The 18,236-nt window shown below is 33.3% G+C and overlaps 2 protein-coding genes across 3 annotated transcripts; both read right to left on the reverse strand.

The window, feature by feature from the left end:
* Nucleotides 1-4,398: 4,398 nt before the first annotated feature.
* Nucleotides 4,399-9,529, reverse strand: LOC145581730 (uncharacterized). Of its 2 annotated transcripts, XM_081638762.1 has the most exons (10): nucleotides 9,294-9,529; nucleotides 7,636-7,985; nucleotides 7,512-7,545; nucleotides 7,066-7,186; nucleotides 6,965-6,999; nucleotides 6,497-6,586; nucleotides 5,674-5,736; nucleotides 5,475-5,566; nucleotides 5,325-5,372; nucleotides 4,399-4,857 (listed from the first exon to the last, which is right to left on the reverse strand). In XM_081638762.1, exons 2-10 carry the CDS (start codon nucleotides 7,956-7,958, stop codon nucleotides 4,740-4,742), a joined length of 924 nt encoding a protein of 307 aa, XP_081494888.1. In that variant the 5' UTR covers nucleotides 7,959-7,985; nucleotides 9,294-9,529; the 3' UTR covers nucleotides 4,399-4,739. The 2 variants fall into 2 exon arrangements, with proteins under 2 accessions (XP_081494888.1, XP_081494887.1); XM_081638761.1 differs by having other exon boundaries at nucleotides 6,965-7,186.
* Nucleotides 9,530-10,900: 1,371 nt separating this feature from the next.
* On the reverse strand, nucleotides 10,901-16,707 carry LOC145582813 (CRS2-associated factor 2, chloroplastic-like). The gene is made up of 6 exons (XM_081639837.1): nucleotides 15,892-16,707; nucleotides 15,209-15,336; nucleotides 14,325-14,550; nucleotides 13,423-13,550; nucleotides 11,904-12,045; nucleotides 10,901-11,502 (listed from the first exon to the last, which is right to left on the reverse strand). The coding sequence occupies exons 1-6, from the start codon at nucleotides 16,616-16,618 to the stop codon at nucleotides 11,108-11,110; spliced, it is 1,746 nt and encodes a 581-aa protein (XP_081495963.1). The 5' UTR covers nucleotides 16,619-16,707; the 3' UTR covers nucleotides 10,901-11,107.
* Between the last annotated feature and the right edge of the window lie 1,529 nt (nucleotides 16,708-18,236).

Here is an 18,236-nt window from a genome sequence, read left to right on the forward strand (position 1 = left end):
CGTTGTGTTTATTCTTCCATACTGTACGGGATATATATACATGAATAATATCTAGAGTTTCATCAACGGATAAGATCAAATACCCAACTCTAGAGTATTCTAGATGGTACATGGGATAATAGTCATCCATATTTTAATATTTTCATAACAGTTAACTCTTAATTTATAGTATAAATTTATTTTCTAATATAAGTGAAAATAATAAAACGAATAAGTAAAGAAATGATGATGATAATTAGCTATTATAAATTATAATGCATGTTTGCTATGCTTGTCAGTTTGCCATGTGTAATAGATATAGAAATGCATGCATTATTATCTTACATTTGAATGTGCACCTAAATGGCTAAATATAGATAAAATCCATATTCTCTACATATTTATATTTTTTATTTAATACACAGCTCTATGATTTAAGAAAATCATGAAATAATTTAAAGTACTTCCTCCGTTCTTTTATTATTGCACCACTTGTCCTTTTAGAAAGTTTCACAAAAAAATTATTTGTGTTCAAACTATAAATACCCAATATACCCTTGCTTTTTTCACACTTAGGCCCTGTTTAGTTTGCCTTATATTTGCTTATCTAAACTTATCTGATTTGGTTTGGTCTGGTCTGATCTGATCTGATCTGAATGTCAAATTTGACCAAAATTTGACCTTAAAAATATCAGGTGGGGTCTTATTAGATTCATAATAATATGTATTTTTATTAATATGTGATTTTAAGAATTTTTTTTAATTACGAAACTAAAGATATTTAGCGATAAAAAATTGCAGATAAAACGATGATCTGATTTTAACTTATTTTTTCTGATATAATCTGATCTGAACTTATTTTTTCTGATCTGATCTGAACTGAACTTATTTTTTCTAAAATAAGTAAAAATAAGATGAACTAAATAAGACCTTACTTTTTAGTTTATTAATATATCATATGGACAATTTTGTATTTTTACCTTTCTCTCTCTTACTCTTTTTTCCACTAACAAGATATTTGTACCGACTCCTATGGTGTAATAATAAAAAAAAGGAAGGAAATGTATAATATAACTCATAATGTAACGTGGTTTGATGAATATCCAAAATATGAAAGGAAGAGAAAATGTCACTCGTGGGTCGCAAGGTGCCGATAACAAAAGGAGCTCCCTCGCGCAAAACGTGCAAAAACTCCCTTCTTAAACTGCAAACCTCCCATTCGTTTATTATCTCGTGCGCAATAGTTGATTTTTTTTTATATTTATTGCCATTTAATATCTACCATAATTAGAAATTGTCAAGACAACGTTAGTATATAGATGTACGAGTAATATACATAAATCATAAATTTGAAAATATAAAGTATACTTAGAAGCTTTCATAAATAATGACTTAGAATAGATATAACAAATTACTACTCCGTACTTCCCTCAAAAGAAAAAAAAAAAAAAAAAATACACTCCATATTACATAGTTGTTGTTTCTTGAGTTTGCACATAAGTAATTGAGAATGTTAATATCTAGGGATGAGCAAAAATTCCGGATACCCGAAATTAGAATTGAAATCGCAACCAGTTAGAAACCGATGGGTCTGAAATTGGAAATTGGACCCGGTGGTTCCAATTTCGGGTAATAATTTAAGGACCTGATTGCAACTGGTTTCAATTCCAATTCTCAATTTTTTGGAACCGGAACCGGTTGGGTACCCGGTTACCCAACCTACATTGAACTAAATATATTTTTAAAAAACAAAAATATGTCAATGTAACTAATTAGTAAAATTAAAAAAATAATATTACTATTTAACATAAATAAAACAGCTTAATGGATATAAAAATATAAAATACTAAACGCTAAAAGTGAAAATAAACCAATAAAATATTATGATTTGTATTACGAGTATATTTTAACACTTATGTATATAAGTGGGTACCCGGTGGAACCAATTCCAATTCCTAAATATTAGGACTTGGATGTACCGGTTCCAATTCCGGTTACAAATTTTAGGACCCAGTCCCAACCAATTCCAGGTCCAGATCCTAAAATTTTGATCGAGTACCTGATTTGCTCACCCCTAATAAAATTAAAAGATCGAATTCGCTTTGGAAAATATAGGTAGAACTTGCAGAGGCCATAACTCCGGATTGGGTGATTCTTGTGCCTAAACTCAAGGATTTATCAAGAGGAACAACATTTTGTGAAATAGTAAAATGGTAAAAATGAGCATAACTTTAAAGGTATACGGGCTGATTATTCTACGAAAAAAGTTAAGAAAAGTAAGAAAAAGTTTAGGGAAAGAAACTTAAGAGAAAATAAAATTATTATTATTATTATTATTATTATTATTATTATTATATATACATATCCGGTGAGAAGTTGTCCATATGTGAGAACACATACTTATATGGGAAATATCTAAAAATTTTAACATTAGAGTAAATATTAAGAAAATTTGCTTTATCAAATTTAAAATATTTGATTTAAAGTTTGAACATGTGAGTAAAAATTTAAAACACGAGTAAAATTTAGAACATACGAGTAAAAATTAAAACATATGCTTTAAATTCTAGAACATATTTAATGATTAATATGATATAATTTAATAATTATCATATCAAAAAATCTAAAGCATCATAATTTTTATTAACCGAAAATGATTAGCTTTGACTTGCACGATAAAAATATTGTAAAAAGCCCAACATATTTCAAAATAATTAATTAAAAATTTATTTCAAAAGATAAAATCACTTTGAAAATCAGAAAAATAATTTCTCCATACTTAATAGTTTAATAAAGTTTGGAATTTATTAGGTAATAAATTATAAAATTATACATTAATAAATTAAAATCCAAATATAATTAATAAGGCTATAAAATCCGAAAGACATAATAATAATTATATATACTCCAATATTTTGGCGTCTAAATTTGAATTCTTATTTTGATTATTATATTTAAACAATATAAAATCATTATAATACCCTTTTTAAATTAAAATAATTAAGAAATTAATTCTTAAAATTACGAGATATTACACCTACTTTTGATAGTAGGAAAATACATTTTTGAGTGATGAAAATATCTTTAAAAGCATACTGTCGACAATGTGGATTCAAATAATATAAACAAATTATATAACTATTATTCATAAATTAACAAATTACATGAAAATATAGGTTAATGCTAATCAATAAATGGTTAATGAGTTCTGAAATGATTGAAGTCATTGAGAGTTGTCCATGCATGTGTTTGGAATGTTGTATAATTGATAACTATTTTAAAACCGCTCATGGTGGAAGTGTCTACCATATAAAATACTCTCTCTATTGATATTTGATATTATATATATTTTTATTACCTTATTTCATACTGTTAACGATGGATTGAAATTTTCAATCGTTATAACTTAATATGAGATACATTTTGTATGCTAGAAGTTAATGGCTGTATATTTTTCTTTTTATTTTTTTTTATTTTAATGTACAAATATATATGCTATAAATAATATCATGTTACATCTAGACAGAGGATTAATAAGTTATAAAAATTTATAAACGGAGATCTTTAAAAATGTCATATTTTTTTCAAATACGGATATGTATACAAATAAAATATGAATAGGAGAAATGTCACGTCGAAAAGACACACAAGATATTACAAAATCGATCTTTAAAACCCATATTGTTATACAAATATTTCAAAAGCACTTGATTTTCTCTATTTTCCAAAATTATTGAGTATTATTATTGTGACATAAAAATTAAAAAGCTATAAACAATGTCATCAAATGTCTCAAAAGTATTCTACACGCCCTATAACTCTACAAGTATCAACATAAATAACTATACCCATATCACTGTATGATAGTCATTTGAAGTGTCAAAAACTTGTTAGGACATGTCCAATGAGTGACAATGTCTAATATGCGTCCAAGCGTCCATTATGCTCCCCAAATGATAAATGTATAGCATCATTTATATCACATTATATATAAAATTTATTTTTCTTATAGAAATTGGGTATAAATCACTAAGTCCATTGTGATACCAGATTTTCAATATATGACAACAAAGTGAAAAATAATTAAGAACCCCATAACGAATTCAAAATTTCCAATTTCCACTGAGTCTAAGCACAGTGACTGTCACTTTTGCCCGTACAAAGTTTAACATGCAATAATTCTGAAACTACTTATCACATCAATAATTTGACTATTATGTAAGTCATCAAGAGTAATAACAATAGAGTAATATAGCTCTTATTAGACTTGCAGACTTCTTCAACAACCAGCTGCCGGTAGTCAATTTCTGGACACTTGAAAACACAATACTAACTTGACTAATCAAATGCCCCGAGAAAGGTCATGAGGCTATGAAAGATGGCGCTTCTGAGGTGCTCATAAATAAGAAGTACAAGTCATTGAGAATGTTAAAATAAATTAATCTTGCTGCAATTAGTCTTGATACTACAAAAAAACTACTTGCTGCAATTAGTCTTAATACTTCAAAAAAAAAATATATTTAAAAACTGATACTTACAGCCAGTTTTAAGGGGGGGGGGGGGGGGAATAAAAATCGGCTTTACAGGGAGAGTAAATATGAATCAATGATACTATCAATAATGAAAACCTGACAAGGATGGAGAAATCAGATTTCGAGACTATCCATCTCAAGCGCACAGGCTGATTGGAGGAAAACTGTGTAATCACTCTTTACAGGGTGATGTATATTCTTGCACGAAATGGACAGAGCGAATTCTTATCACCTTATACCCTGATAGGACTCTGAAAATGATCTTGAAAGCCATAGGTGCTTTAATTTGACTATCAGAGCAAAGGCTCCAAAGCATGGGATGTGCAACAAACCCACTGCGGCATACCTGTACCACAGAAACATATGTTGATTAGCTCTAACCCAGTAACCCCAACCAATATGATGATGATAAAAAAGAGAAACTCTGTCATCCAATGCCACAAATGAATATTCAGGGCACTGAACAACTGTCAAAAATAAAATTCACTTAATCAAACTAAACTAAAGAAAAGAGCAGGCATCATTGACAATGATGCAATGAAATTCTAAATTTAGGAGATATTCAAGAATCCACTACTGAGCTTTCAATTCAGCTGCCTTGTTCTTTTCTAGCATAAAACAAGGTAATAACAACTTGCATAAATGGAAGATTCAAAAAAATGATGCTTGCAAACATTTTACTTAAAATACAAGTATACAACAGATAAGGCAAATGCAGTCAGCTTTGCATAAGCAAAGTAACCTTAACTCTCAATAAGCAAAGAGATAATTGAAGGGCAATAAGGCATTATGATATAGGTGGGAGCTAATTACCATATCGGAGCATATGGAGGTGACAAGTCCATGAATGGATAAGGCCACCTACAAAATGAAGAAATAAGTGATCAGAAGGTTTTTTTTTTTTTTTTTTTTTTTTCCACATAAATGAATTGTGAAAGACACCAAATAAAGGTGACAACTTACTTGAGGGAAACACAAGCATGGATTATCCATTGAACAACAACAAACACTCCGGTCCACAAGATAAAATAGGCAATCCGGAACATAGGGAACTTCTGAAAGATCAGAATTGGTAATCCAATTAAAGATGGCAACAAATGTATCCAATGTCTCTCAACCCCCAAGAAAACAACAAAGCTCTTAATAACAAGGTAGATCTTACCATGCAATTCAAAATTGAGTCCCCAAGAATGAGAACGTTGATAGAATGCAAGCTAACATCAAACTGCATTCAAATTAAGAAAGGCAATCAGAAGACCGGAAAAGAAATCCATGAATACATATTACATATCTGCATTCAATAAAATTGCGTTTAAAACTGTGCAACTGCGTACATCAGATAATTGGTTAATTAAAATTCCATACAAAGAATACGCTGATTTGTTTCCTTACGCTCTGCCCACTTTGTGCTCAATTTCACAACCTTACTTCCTCTTGGTTAAAAAAATTCCAATAATTGAGTTTGAGAAGAGCAAAATTCCTCAAGCTTTTCCAATCATTCAACATAATTAGTTATCTTAATTTTTTAATGCTCAATTTTGCAATTTACAATTACTAAAGCCTACAGTGTTTCACTAGGTACTTCTATTTGAGAAAAGAAACTCATACTGTCTGTTCATTTTGCTGAAACCCCCCTCCCCCCCCTAGTCCTACATTCATGATTCATCTATGTTAGTACGTTACTTAATCAACCCTTCAAAAGTATTGGACTACTAAAAACATCAATTTTCTCTAACAATACTTATCCATTTTAGACCTAGCTATATATGATGAGAAATATCAGATTGTTATTGTAGCATACATCCGCAGAAGGGCAGATACATAATTTCAAGACCATGCATGTGGTGCCTGTATCACTGTATGCGATTGCTATGTGAATATACAATTGGCACACCTTTACATATTGATATTGCAAAGAGTGCAGATATAGACATACAGTAATTAATGAAACAAGATACAGCAGAATCAATAGATTTTGCACTCACAAAAGCAAGTCTATAATCTTTGCCTGTTAGAAATGGGTAAATTAAGAGCCAAAATACAACATCAGTGAGCAGCACAGCACCTGCAGCTACCTGTGTAAAATGTATAAGAGAACAAGAAATTAGAAACGAGCTCCTTATAACTAATGCAGATGCACAATTGTATAGATGCAATCATGCAGATATTTTTTTTTCCCAAAATTGAATACAATAATGTAATCCAATAGTAGAAAAGTCTTCTCCGTATACAACAACCACTATCCAGCACAAATCCCACTTTAAGCAAGGCTTGGGAAGATACAGATGTACATAGTCTTGCCTCAAAATAATGTGTATTAATAGAGAAATCGTTCCCAAAAGAATCACTTGAATTTCTTTTCTATAGTAGATAAACAGTTAACGTAGAATACAATATTCTTGATTGAGGGGGGAAAAACTATAAGAAAATGATAAAATAGGAAACTGACTAACCTGGTACATGATTTGGAGAAGATAACCCGTACAACCTGCAACGTGGTGAACATGAACTTCTTGAATAATCAAGCTGTTTAACAAAGATGTGTTCGCACTACCTTCGAGCTTTGGAGCAACATTAGTTCCTTGCTCTGCATCAATATTCTGGGAAGCAGCCTTGGACTGACAATCTTCGCCACAATCACGCCAGCATCCATAAAGAGAGAATGCAGATGCAAACTATAAAGTCAAATCACAAAACCAACACAGGATGTAAACATTGGGAGAAGATCAATGCACCTTGAAAGAAGGGTTAATTGCATTCAGAGATATAATAATAAAGGTAAAGAAACAAGAAAAAATCTGCCTAAACAAGAAAAAAAGTTTCCTTCAAAATTGTTTCTTATGCAGGATTCAAGTTATTTTCTACTGGTAATGTGCTCTTACTGCCATCAAGGCTAAAGAAACCTTCAGTTTAGGAGTACATAAGAAAGTCTTTATGTAGATTTCTCTTTGCTAATAAGCTTTTTGGAAAGGTACTTGCGGTTGTTAGAGTAGAACATACCCCAAAGTATATGGTGGTCAGCGTAAAGGTCCATCTGTTCGTAGAAAAAAAAAAAAAAAAAAAAGAGCAATCAGCAGAAAGTATGAAATTCAATACAAAACAACAGAAAGTCACAAGAACTTACTGAGTGTAGTAGAAAAAGATTCCAGGCCCTTTGGCAATAGTGTTGCTAACGATCACTGCCAACAGCAAAACAAAAGCAAATAATCTAAAAGCAAGCAGAAAGGCAGGATGAATGCTTTTCAGACATGTTTTCCAGACTTCATCCTTGTATAGAACTCCAACTGGTATAATTCCGTATTCTCTCCTCTCATTGTCTAATTTCTTTTTGCCTTCATATTTCCATATAAGAAAAGTACTAAACACCGTGATGCCCAAGATATATAAAGCACAAATAAGAAACCTCCAGTTCAACCAATAACTAGGGTCTGTTGTATCAGTAGCCATGGTCTACTTGCCTAGTCGTTAACAAGCCTGCATAAGAAGGATCATTACTGTCGTAAGCTCTATATATACTTCATACATCATATCTATTTGCAAATATCTGTTTTAGGACAAGCAGTATAGTTCACGCAAGAACATAACATTACAAGAGATCGATTACATAATTGGTCCTATATATAGATTTAACTATAGTAACCTGATGATTAAATCATAGATTAAACTCCTTCCGTCTCAAAATACATGTCATGTAAACAAGACACACGTAGTCCAAATTTGATAGTTAGTGACTTAGTGTTACCAACAGTTCAGAAACAGTACAGTCAATGTTCGGTTCTGAGTTGAATTTGTCTGTTAATGAGCCAAGCTTGAGCTTAAAATAGTAGTTTGAATGTTTATAGAGCCAAACTCAAACTCTGCATTTAGCCTGAAAGCTCGTGAAAGTAAATAAATTATATATATTGTATGAGATTGTTAAACATATATTTTTAATCTCAAATAATTTCTTAATCATCATTTGAATACAAAGATAAAAGATACCAGGACTAAACCCACACGACACTACTATAAAGTCGAGTAACAACATTAGCATGTTTCAGCACCTACTGTTGGAACATGCTTAATTAAGCAAGCTCAAACTCGGAATATTCTTATTAAGCCAAGCTCGAACATGATTTTAAAGATTAACCTAGACTCTAGAGAGACAAGTGACAAATCACAAATCACAAATCACAAATGACAAGATTCTTAATTAAGCAGGCTCAAACTTGGAAAATCCTTATTAAGCCAAGCTCGAACATGATTTTAAAGTTTAATCTAGAGTGACAAGTGACAATTCACAAATGACAAGTAATTGTACATTGGCATTCAAACAACAAATTACTAAAAATGAAAAGAACAATAAAAACCTCGACCTAATTGTAGCATTTCTTGTGTAAGACAGTTGTATGATAAGACAACTAACAAATTTAGGGACGACTATATTAGAATATTACAGTACATAACACTTGTCTCATATAAGATTTTGCCAATACTGTCAAAATAAAAAATAGGATACTTAAAACTGTTATATTCGTATTAACGCCCCTAATAATGCGACTATATCGAAAATTACAAATGAATATACTCCAAAAATCTACTGTACTCTGTATCAAATAAACTAACCAAAACAGCGTTAGAATTAAAAGGAATAATAAATTTCACTACAATCAACCATTTTGAGCAAAAGATGAACAAATTAAATTCTGGGTTCTTCATAAAATCTCATATCAAAAAAGAAATCAATAGACAAAATAAAAAAAATTCACAAAAATAATGCTAAAACAAGAAATGAAAAAGTACCTGATTAGATAATTAATCTGAAAACACCAAATAAAAAGTGGGAATTCAGAGGATTTGGAGGAGAGAGAAAATCGGAAGATGAACAAGAAAAGTTAAGTGGATTGTTGGCAGTAACAAACAGTCTATCACACAATCACACCCCCAAATTCCCCCGCAATTTTTTTTTTTTTTTTTTTTTGGGTGATATTTTGGGGAGGAAAGAGAGAGAAAAGGCAAATGAAAATACACCAATGAAGGAGCCGTGGGTCTATTTTTGCAGCGTCTAAAAAGTTCACGTAATATCGACTTATTTTTGGTTTCTAGTGTCTCACAGAATCTTTGTATAACACGTGGAATTTATCATGAGGTGTAAATTATTGGTGTGCATTAAATTAAACTACCAAGAGTGTTTATTGTTTATTTTAATGTAAAAAAATACGGGTGTGGGTCGCAATTTGTAGTTCCATGTGGTTTAAAAATTGAGATATGGTTTTCAAAAATTATCAACCTGTGATTTGCGGTTTGGTGCAATTTCCAAAAGAAATTAGACAAAATTACACGCGGTTTGAGACTGTCAAACCGCAAACCGTTAAATCATTTCTAATAAATTATAAATATGATGTAATTTTGACTATTATATAATTAAAGGTTTTAAAAAAGAGTTTAATATTTGAATTATAAATTAATAATCACAAAATAAAATAAAAGTTTTTTTTTAAAATAAAGTTATAATTTTAAAACAATGTGGTTAAATCGCAAACCGCACTTGCAACAAAACGCAACCCTAATTTAAATCTGGGACACTTACATGTATTGCTTGGAAAGTTTATACTACAACCTCTATCAAAGAAAGACGTCAATTTTAATTGTACATTTTGCTGATTTTGGTTCATCTGATCATTCGAGAGAGAGCAAGGTTGAGTAAATAAGTCAATTAAACAACTTTGATTGAATTATGGACATTGTACAACCAATTACTCATATTTTACAGATAAGTCAAACTTCGTAAATTATTTGTTGGCGGTTGAGATTGTGAGCATGTGATAAACAGTTTATCTCATATGTTTGCTCAAAATCAAGTACCAATATCTCAAAATCCAAACCCAAATAGTGGGTCTTTCCTAGGATGGCTTGTTAAGGAGATTAAGGCCACCAGTATTGAGTTTGCTCATATTTTTAGGGAAGCTAATTGTTTAGCTCACGTTATGGCTCACCTTAGCCCGCTCAGGTACTCGAGTAGAGTGTGGGTAGGGGGTTGTCCAAGTGTGGTTGAGGAGGCTGTTGCTTTTGATTATTGCCTATTTGCCCAAGTATGAATGAATAATAATTAGTCCGTGTGCGGCTTTCTCAAAAAAAAAAAAATCCAAACCCAAATCCCAAAATCCGAGCCTCAACATTAAGAGTACCAAGCAGGGTTTCAAAAAAAAAAAAAAAAAAAAAAAAAAAAAAAAAAAAAAAAAAACTAAGCAGAATTTTGAAAGATAGCAACTTCAAAAATTAACACATCACTATTATGTCTGAAGGATAAACAACAAAAACACCCCTACTTGCATAAGCTTCAACTCTTCAAGCCTTCAACAACAATAGAGGAGGCCGTGGCCCAGCATTTTACTACAGAGCAAGCAATTTAAATAAACTTCTGTATTACTTGTTAATTTCTTTTGTTTTAGAAGTTATTTCACCAACAGTAATTACATAATCAGTAGTTTTTTCATTCATTATGTACAAATTGTTGTTTACAACCCAGTCTATGCACAAAATATAAGAGGACACTTACAATCTTACATTGGTATCACAGTATCAGATTTAGTGTAAAAATTTTAATCCCCACATAATTATAGATTTTGCCGATGCAATCTCTCTGCTATCAGATCAACTGATAACGAGCCTAGAGGGCCAGGTGATTCTGCCTCCTCAAATAGGTCATCTCCATAATCTTCGAACTCGTCGTCTTCATCATTGGAGTAATCATTAAATTCTTCATCGTCATTGAAGATCTCATCTTTGGCTTCCAAATTTGATAATTCACCTGCACCTGCATGGACTAGAGCAGGATACGAATGCTCAATTGCTTGTGTCATCCTATCAAATTCCTCCACCCTATCTAAAAGAGCATCAGGACCCAGATCAGTCTCGTCGAGTAAAACTGCCTTATTTGACTCTATTGCACGTTTCCATAGTGACATCATTCTTGGGCTTGAGATAACAGTTATAGGTTTGCCTGATTTTCCTGAACGTGAATAGAAACAGAAAAAATTGGTCAGTAAGTGCATCAGATCTGACAAACACTAGAATACAGCTCAACTAGAGACGCCTAGGAAAGACCTCTAACTAAACACAGCACTTGGGTGTAATTCATTTTTGTTGCCTACTTTGAGGCATCCAGCAACTATATTTTAACTTAATAAATCTATGTTACTTGGACACTGGTAAGTATGTCAGACATGTGAATGTGTCCAAGTGTCAGCTAGCTATGTAATGAAAATTACCCTTGTTAATCGTCTAAAATGCAGTGTGAAATGTCCATACCCCTGTTGGAGTGTGAGGATCCGACATGCACACTTGTGGTGATTTGAAAAGTCGATCAACATAAAATACAATCAAAATGATGGTAGTCTTAATCATACATACCTGAAGCACCAAAACCATTTACAGTAGCATCCAGGGTCAGCAAGGCTGTTGGAGTGTCCGGGTACATAGACTTCCAGTCGTGTCCCCTCCACATTAGTATCTGTTCATCATCAAAAGAAAGCAACACACAGGGAACCAACTCCTGTTGCACACACAGGAAGAATGTCACTCTCTGCCACTTTGCAGTTGATTTCATGTTTGCAACACAATATGGCCAAGTTCCGTCTTTTTATAATTGAGGACATATATATAGAGCCAATGACATATGACCATCACATAATCCATTTCACCAGCTATTAACCATTGCAAAGAGCTAAAGCAATTCAGAGAATCTTACATTTTCAAATTATGAATGCACAGTCAATTGAAGCCAGCCAGCATTATCATAATTATGCCATGTTTAGCAATAAAATTACACAGCGAGTAATTGACTGATAGAAGATGTCAGGACCAGAACAAGAAGGAACCTTTCTAAGCCTAAGTGAGTGGACAAAAGGGTTTTGAATAGATATGACAAGGGTTTAGGTCAACAGGATGCCTATGCATCTATAGCAGGAAAAAAATTGATCATATTTGTAATTGAGAGGGAAACCTGCCTACCTGATTGCCCGTTCCAGTCTCAATGTAAGGTTCATATTTGAAAGCAAGCATTTTGTTTACTTGGACAGTTGAAAAATTTACAAAACAAAAGACAACTAAAATGCAAGTTTTGGTTAGAAATTGCATTGACTAATATGTGACACCTGAATAAATATCATCTCTAGGACTTGAGAAAAAGTGGCCATTAACAGCAGATCCAAACTGTAGGCATAAGTTTTCATGATCAATCCCTAATTTGAGATAGAAAAGGGGGGGTGGGGGTGGGTTTGGCAGTCCAGTCCCAATAGAATCTGACCATGTCCCTCTGTTGCGGCAACAGCAAAGCTGTGATGTAATCCGTCTATACTAGTATACTACACTTGGTTCATATAAAGAAATTAGCTCCTTCATCTTTGCAAGTCTTATAAGGCTCAAAATTTCTTATTTGCAGTTATTGAACAGAAAGTGATACTAAGTTAGCCCTTCAAGTTAATAAGTCTGCCTTAATTCTATATAGAGAACAAAATCCTCTTAGCCTCTCTAAATCAATTTAGCACCAGCAGTACTTCCTGTATAACTGCAAGCTATATCAAAAACTTCAATGCAAAATTGGAAACTTTCAGCACTGCATTGCATAAAAGGAACTAACCCTCCACCAGAAAAGGAATTCACACATTCCAGGACTAACAAACATAAACCAAATGGGCAGGAGTAACTACAGGAAACCAGAACAAGAGGTGGTATTGAGAGGTAATAAAGATTTTTGAAGAAAACACATACTCCACTGGGGGTTTAGTTACTCTTATCCATTTACTTTAGAGATAGTATAAATAATGAGACCAGGAAACCGTAGCAATGGATTATAATGTTGATCAGCTTACTAGTGTAAGCGAAATCGTAAACTAAATGTGGCCATACTATAAGGAAGCTGTATACACACCATTAGTTTTGCCCCAATCTTCTTGTAGTCACTGGGTTCTAGTCCTCGGCAATCAACCTTAACAAGTTCACTTCCTTCAAAAGCTTCTCTCACTTCATTGACAAGGTTATTGTAGACTCCATTCTTTGCTGCAGCATAAGAAAGATATTTAGACACGCTACATTACACAAAACAAACTAAGATGATCCAAAGGGGATGGTAAATGAGCTTGGCTAAATGCAACAGGTGAAACTGCTCCCTCTTTTATATTCTGTAGTCCATCCAAACCTTTTGTAATAACTAGATAATAAAAATTAAAACTGCAGCACTACAACAGGGATTGTTAAAATTTGCAGTCAACACAAAAAATCACCAAATAGCCAAAGTATTTGACACATGAAACATGGGAGTAGACCATATTAAGAACAGCAGAAATCCAGAAAGCATGAGGCAAGTATCAGGATAAATGAGCTCAAAAAAAAAAAAAAAAAAAAAAAAAAAAAGCACGCCTGAAGCTAAACAAGTTGTTTACCAGACATCATTGTCTAGACAGCAGAACCTGACAATAAAATGAAACTGAACCAAATGTTGATTTATACATTGCCATTGGGTGTTCTACATCAAAAAGTAGTGGGTTAAAGTATATTTACAAAGACATTATAGATTTGTAGAATAGACAAGGACAGGGTAACCACAAATAATCACCATTTTGTATGCAGCAAACCAGGCAGATTAACAATGGGGTCACATGGACTCAATAGTGGGTACAGGAACGATAAAGAGGTGAAGACTGGAAAGTGAAGAATGAATAAACTATGTGATGTCGTGTCTCTTTAAGTATCAAGTCCCAAACATCAAAAGCGTCAAGATAAGAAGCAAATTAACTACAAATTAGATCAACAGTATGCAGAATCAAACATTACCTAGTTTACATATTGCCAGAAGGCTTTTTCCTTTTCGTCTAAACTCATCAGCCTCCTTTTTTGTCAAGCCTCCAGGAGCATCTTGAATAAGTTTCGGATAAACTGGGGTAGCTGGCTTCCAAAGCATTAAAGGGTATTGTGGGCGAGTGCGATAGTTATAATTCCGTCCACGAAACAGGTAAACTACACCACCGGCGCGATGTATAATCTTACCCCCTGTTCTCTCCTAACATTGTTAAGAACAGTCTGAGCATCAAGAAAATAAACTCATCTCAAACTGATTGCTACAGATACCTCGGTAACTATGCAAAAACGAACATCTAGTCCAGAGATTGTCCAAACTTTGGAATAAACTATTAGAAGATTTAGGACCTTATAGTTATAGACAAAAACTGATCATCTTAAAGTCTAACATACTCAACAATCCGGAATGTTGTAAGCTAATCATACAATATCTAACATTGGTAGTATATCATATGCTTATAGACCATAGCCTATCCACTTCATATAATAATGTAATGGTCTCCATGCCTCCCCCTCTTGTTTGTTCTTTTAAAAGAAGTTCATGCATGTATAATCCCATACTGCAAATCCTGATACTATCAACAGATACAAAAACTATGTACATAAACGTATCAATTCAATTCAGTAGAAACCTAAATAGGGTATATATGACGGTTAAAGCAGGATATTTTTATGAGGGCAAGTTGTTTCCTAACTCAAAAGAGGATAAGGTTGCAATTTTCAGCAGTATGATAAAATTCAATGATTGTCTAGAGATAGCTGAAAAACATACAAAATCAAAGGATACAATTCGTTAACTCAATTCAAATACAATGGATACCCGAGAATGAAGTGGGGACATGGAATTTCAAAGAACAAACCTCAAGACATTTGCAAACATTATCCATGTCAACAGTTGGGACACCTTTGCATTTCACTTTACAGACTCGCCGTCTCTTCCAATGAGTATGTACCAACTCCAACATATTGTGTGTCAATCCATCTCTTCCTAAAATAAGATTATACTTTAAAGTTTAGACAATTATCCATTGATGAGCAATATTTCATCAAAAATAACACAATATATCTAGTCTAGCTTAAAAACTTTAAAGTCCCACTAACAGCAACCCAACAGGCATCATACCCATTTCCTAACAAACCCAATTCAAATATGCCATATCTTCTCATTCACCACAGATTGCAACATTCTTCTTTACTTCCGACTATACACTTAAAATAAAATGGTCTAAATTATCATTCTAATTCGATTACCCATCGAAAATTCCCATACAATTAACTCATCACTAACAACTCCTTCACCTCCAAAGCTATCATAAATTCAAGAGTAACATCCACCTAAGAACTAATTTTTCAATAACCCACATAAAATCTTACCAGTTCATCAGGTAAATCAAGAAATATTCTCATTGTAGTAAAAGAAAAGGAAAACAACAAATTCATTATATCATACAAATGTAAAATTCAATAAAATGCAAAATTCAAAAAAAGTAAGCAATAATTAGATAAAATCAAAGATAATGGGGCATAAAATCTTCTGAATTACCAAGATTAACCTGACGATTATCCTTAAGAAGAGGTTGAACAAGAGCTTTTTTCTCAGCCCTAGACAAGGGTTCCCCAATAATCTCCTTCCTACTCATCACTTCTTTAGGAAAATCCCCAAATTTATAAGGACCAGGCATATCAACTCTCTTAACACCCTTCATACCAGGAGGAGGAGGATTAAAAGAATCAAACAAAGGAATCTTCTTATTCTTGTTCAACAATTTCTCAGCTTTTGTCTTCAATGGCGCTTTCCCAGTCCAAGGGCGCGGCATTGATGGTGGAGCAAATGGCAAAAAAGGCGGTTCTCGAATCGCCAATGGTTTCGCTTTTGGGGTTTCGGAATAGCTGAATTTGTACTCAAATGGAGCTCCGGGAAGATGGTAAGAAACCCCGGAATCCCCAATTACAACTGCTCTATCAATACCATTGTCATCATCAATGTTTTCGGTAGCGGTATCGGGTTCGGGGGAAGGAGGGGGGAGGATTATTGGGGTGGAGGATGAAATGGGTTTGAAGAATTTGGTTTTGTTGTGGGGGATTTTGGAGAAAGCAGGGTGATTTTTGGGTTTTGATTGGGTTTTTGGGAAATGGGGTTTTTGCTTTGGAGGGTATTTTGGGACTGGGATTGGTGGAGAGAAAGATGGCGGTGGTTGTGCGGTGGTTGGTGCGGTGGTTGGAAGAGGGGAGAAAGGGTTGTGGTTGGGAAGTGAAGCTAAGATTGCCATTGAAGAATCAAGATAGAAGTGTTGTTTGCTTCTGCCTTCTGAGGATATTGATATTTTTAGCGCCTTTTTTGTGGATTTGGGTAAGGAGGAAAGTGGTTTATAAGCTTTGGGTTTGTATGAGTACTAAATACTAATGTTGGGCTATTGTCCTAAACTTTTGGGTCTTTTTGGTCCCTTCATTTTGATTTGTGAAGATTCTAGAATTGTGTTGACGGTTTCTTATGGCGATTCATGTTATGTTACTTTCGTTGTGTTATTATAATCTTGGAATCTCACATTGGCAAACTAGACATATTGAAAGTGGGGGGAGGATAATATGGATTTTCAAACCTCAATGATCTAATAGGGATTGAACTTGCATTCTAAAGGTTAGACGGCATGATCTTTACTATAGGTATTAGTAATTGGCCGTATGATACCTTTCGGTACATGATGTGTATGGAATTATTTAATATACTCGGTGACTTCTTTAGGTATATTATTCGAGTAATTTGTGTTGGCTAACGAGGTTTGTGGCGCATTGAACATACCATATAACCATACACCATGCATAGTGTTTCTTTGTTTGTTTATATATAAGGAATTTGCGCCTGCAAACCAATTTTGTAGTGCAATGTGCATTACAAGTAGGTATTTACTACCTCCACAACTCTATTTTGTCACACACCCTATATGTGTTTGTAATGTATCACAATCCTTGTGTTGTTGTGCATATATGATTTTATCCAATCTTAGAGATTGATATCATCTCTCTTGTTAGATACTTTTGTGGTCAGTGATAAACTTGATTGCAAACTAACAAAGCTACAATGCTAGTAGAGCCAATTGTTAGTAACAAAAGGCCAAACTTGATCTAGTAAAGAAGAGCATCTTTGAACTATGAGGTTGGAGGTTTTAATCCCTACTAGTTAGAGACAATTTGAGGGAAGGAGGTTCCCTTACCTTCCCTCACTCTCTTAAATTGTCTAGTCCGTCAACTTAGACCGAGTTGACTGGTGAGGGTTGGAAAACTGGCTCAGCAGAACCCTTTTAAAAAAAAAAAAATCTTATATACCAAAAAAAAAGTGACAAAATAATGAGAAAAGAACAAATGATGTGACCACAAAATACATACAAATCCAAAAAATTGTCTCACATGAGATGCACGTGCAACAATAGACTTGGTTTTGCCTAGCAAAAATTGTAGGTAGTTGAGAATTAAATTTGGGGATAAATTTAAAAAATAGATAATAGAAAGAAACAGAAAGAACAAGACATAAAACAAGGTAAAAATAGAAGGTAAAAAATCAACTTGGGCCAATGGCAAATACCAGTAATAGATAAACTTAAAAAGCTTGCAATTTCTTCATTCATAAAAAAAGATAACCTACAAAACTTTCTCCAAATTTAATTAAGTAAACCAAAAACTTAAGAACAAAAGCAGAAGTGTTTATCCGTGTCATCATCACAGTATCAACACCTTGACACCACCACATATTTTGCACCACAAAGTCTTATATGTAGTTGGTCACACGGTGTGGCCAGTCATTATAGGGGTCACTTCGCTAGTGTAATGAAAGTCAGTGTTAAAAGGATTACTTCATCATTTTATAGAGTTACTCGGTCAGTGTTATAAGGG

The sequence above is a fragment of the Chenopodium album genome, chromosome 15 (genome assembly GCF_948465745.1).
Source record: "Chenopodium album chromosome 15, dcCheAlbu1.1, whole genome shotgun sequence".
Taxonomy (NCBI): domain Eukaryota; kingdom Viridiplantae; phylum Streptophyta; class Magnoliopsida; order Caryophyllales; family Amaranthaceae; genus Chenopodium; species Chenopodium album.

What these genes read in the sequence shown, in the direction of transcription:
- LOC145581730 (XM_081638761.1), bottom strand. Translation starts at nt 7,958, where the DNA reads ATGGCTACTGATACAACAGACCCTAGTTATTGGTTGAACTGGAGGTTT. An exon ending in TGACCACCATATACTTTGGG is followed by an intron (nt 7,187 to 7,511) that starts GTATGTTCTACT and finishes TTGACTTTATAG; the next exon opens with TTTGCATCTGCATTCTCTCT. An exon ending in AAGATTATAGACTTGCTTTT is followed by an intron (nt 5,737 to 6,496) that starts GTGAGTGCAAAA and finishes ATTTGAATGCAG; the next exon opens with TTTGATGTTAGCTTGCATTC.
- LOC145582813 (XM_081639837.1), bottom strand. Translation starts at nt 16,618, where the DNA reads ATGGCAATCTTAGCTTCACTTCCCAACCACAACCCTTTCTCCCCTCTT. An exon ending in ATGTTTGCAAATGTCTTGAG is followed by an intron (nt 14,551 to 15,208) that starts GTTTGTTCTTTG and finishes TAACAATGTTAG; the next exon opens with GAGAGAACAGGGGGTAAGAT. An exon ending in AAATGGTTTTGGTGCTTCAG is followed by an intron (nt 11,503 to 11,903) that starts GTATGTATGATT and finishes ATTCACGTTCAG; the next exon opens with GAAAATCAGGCAAACCTATA.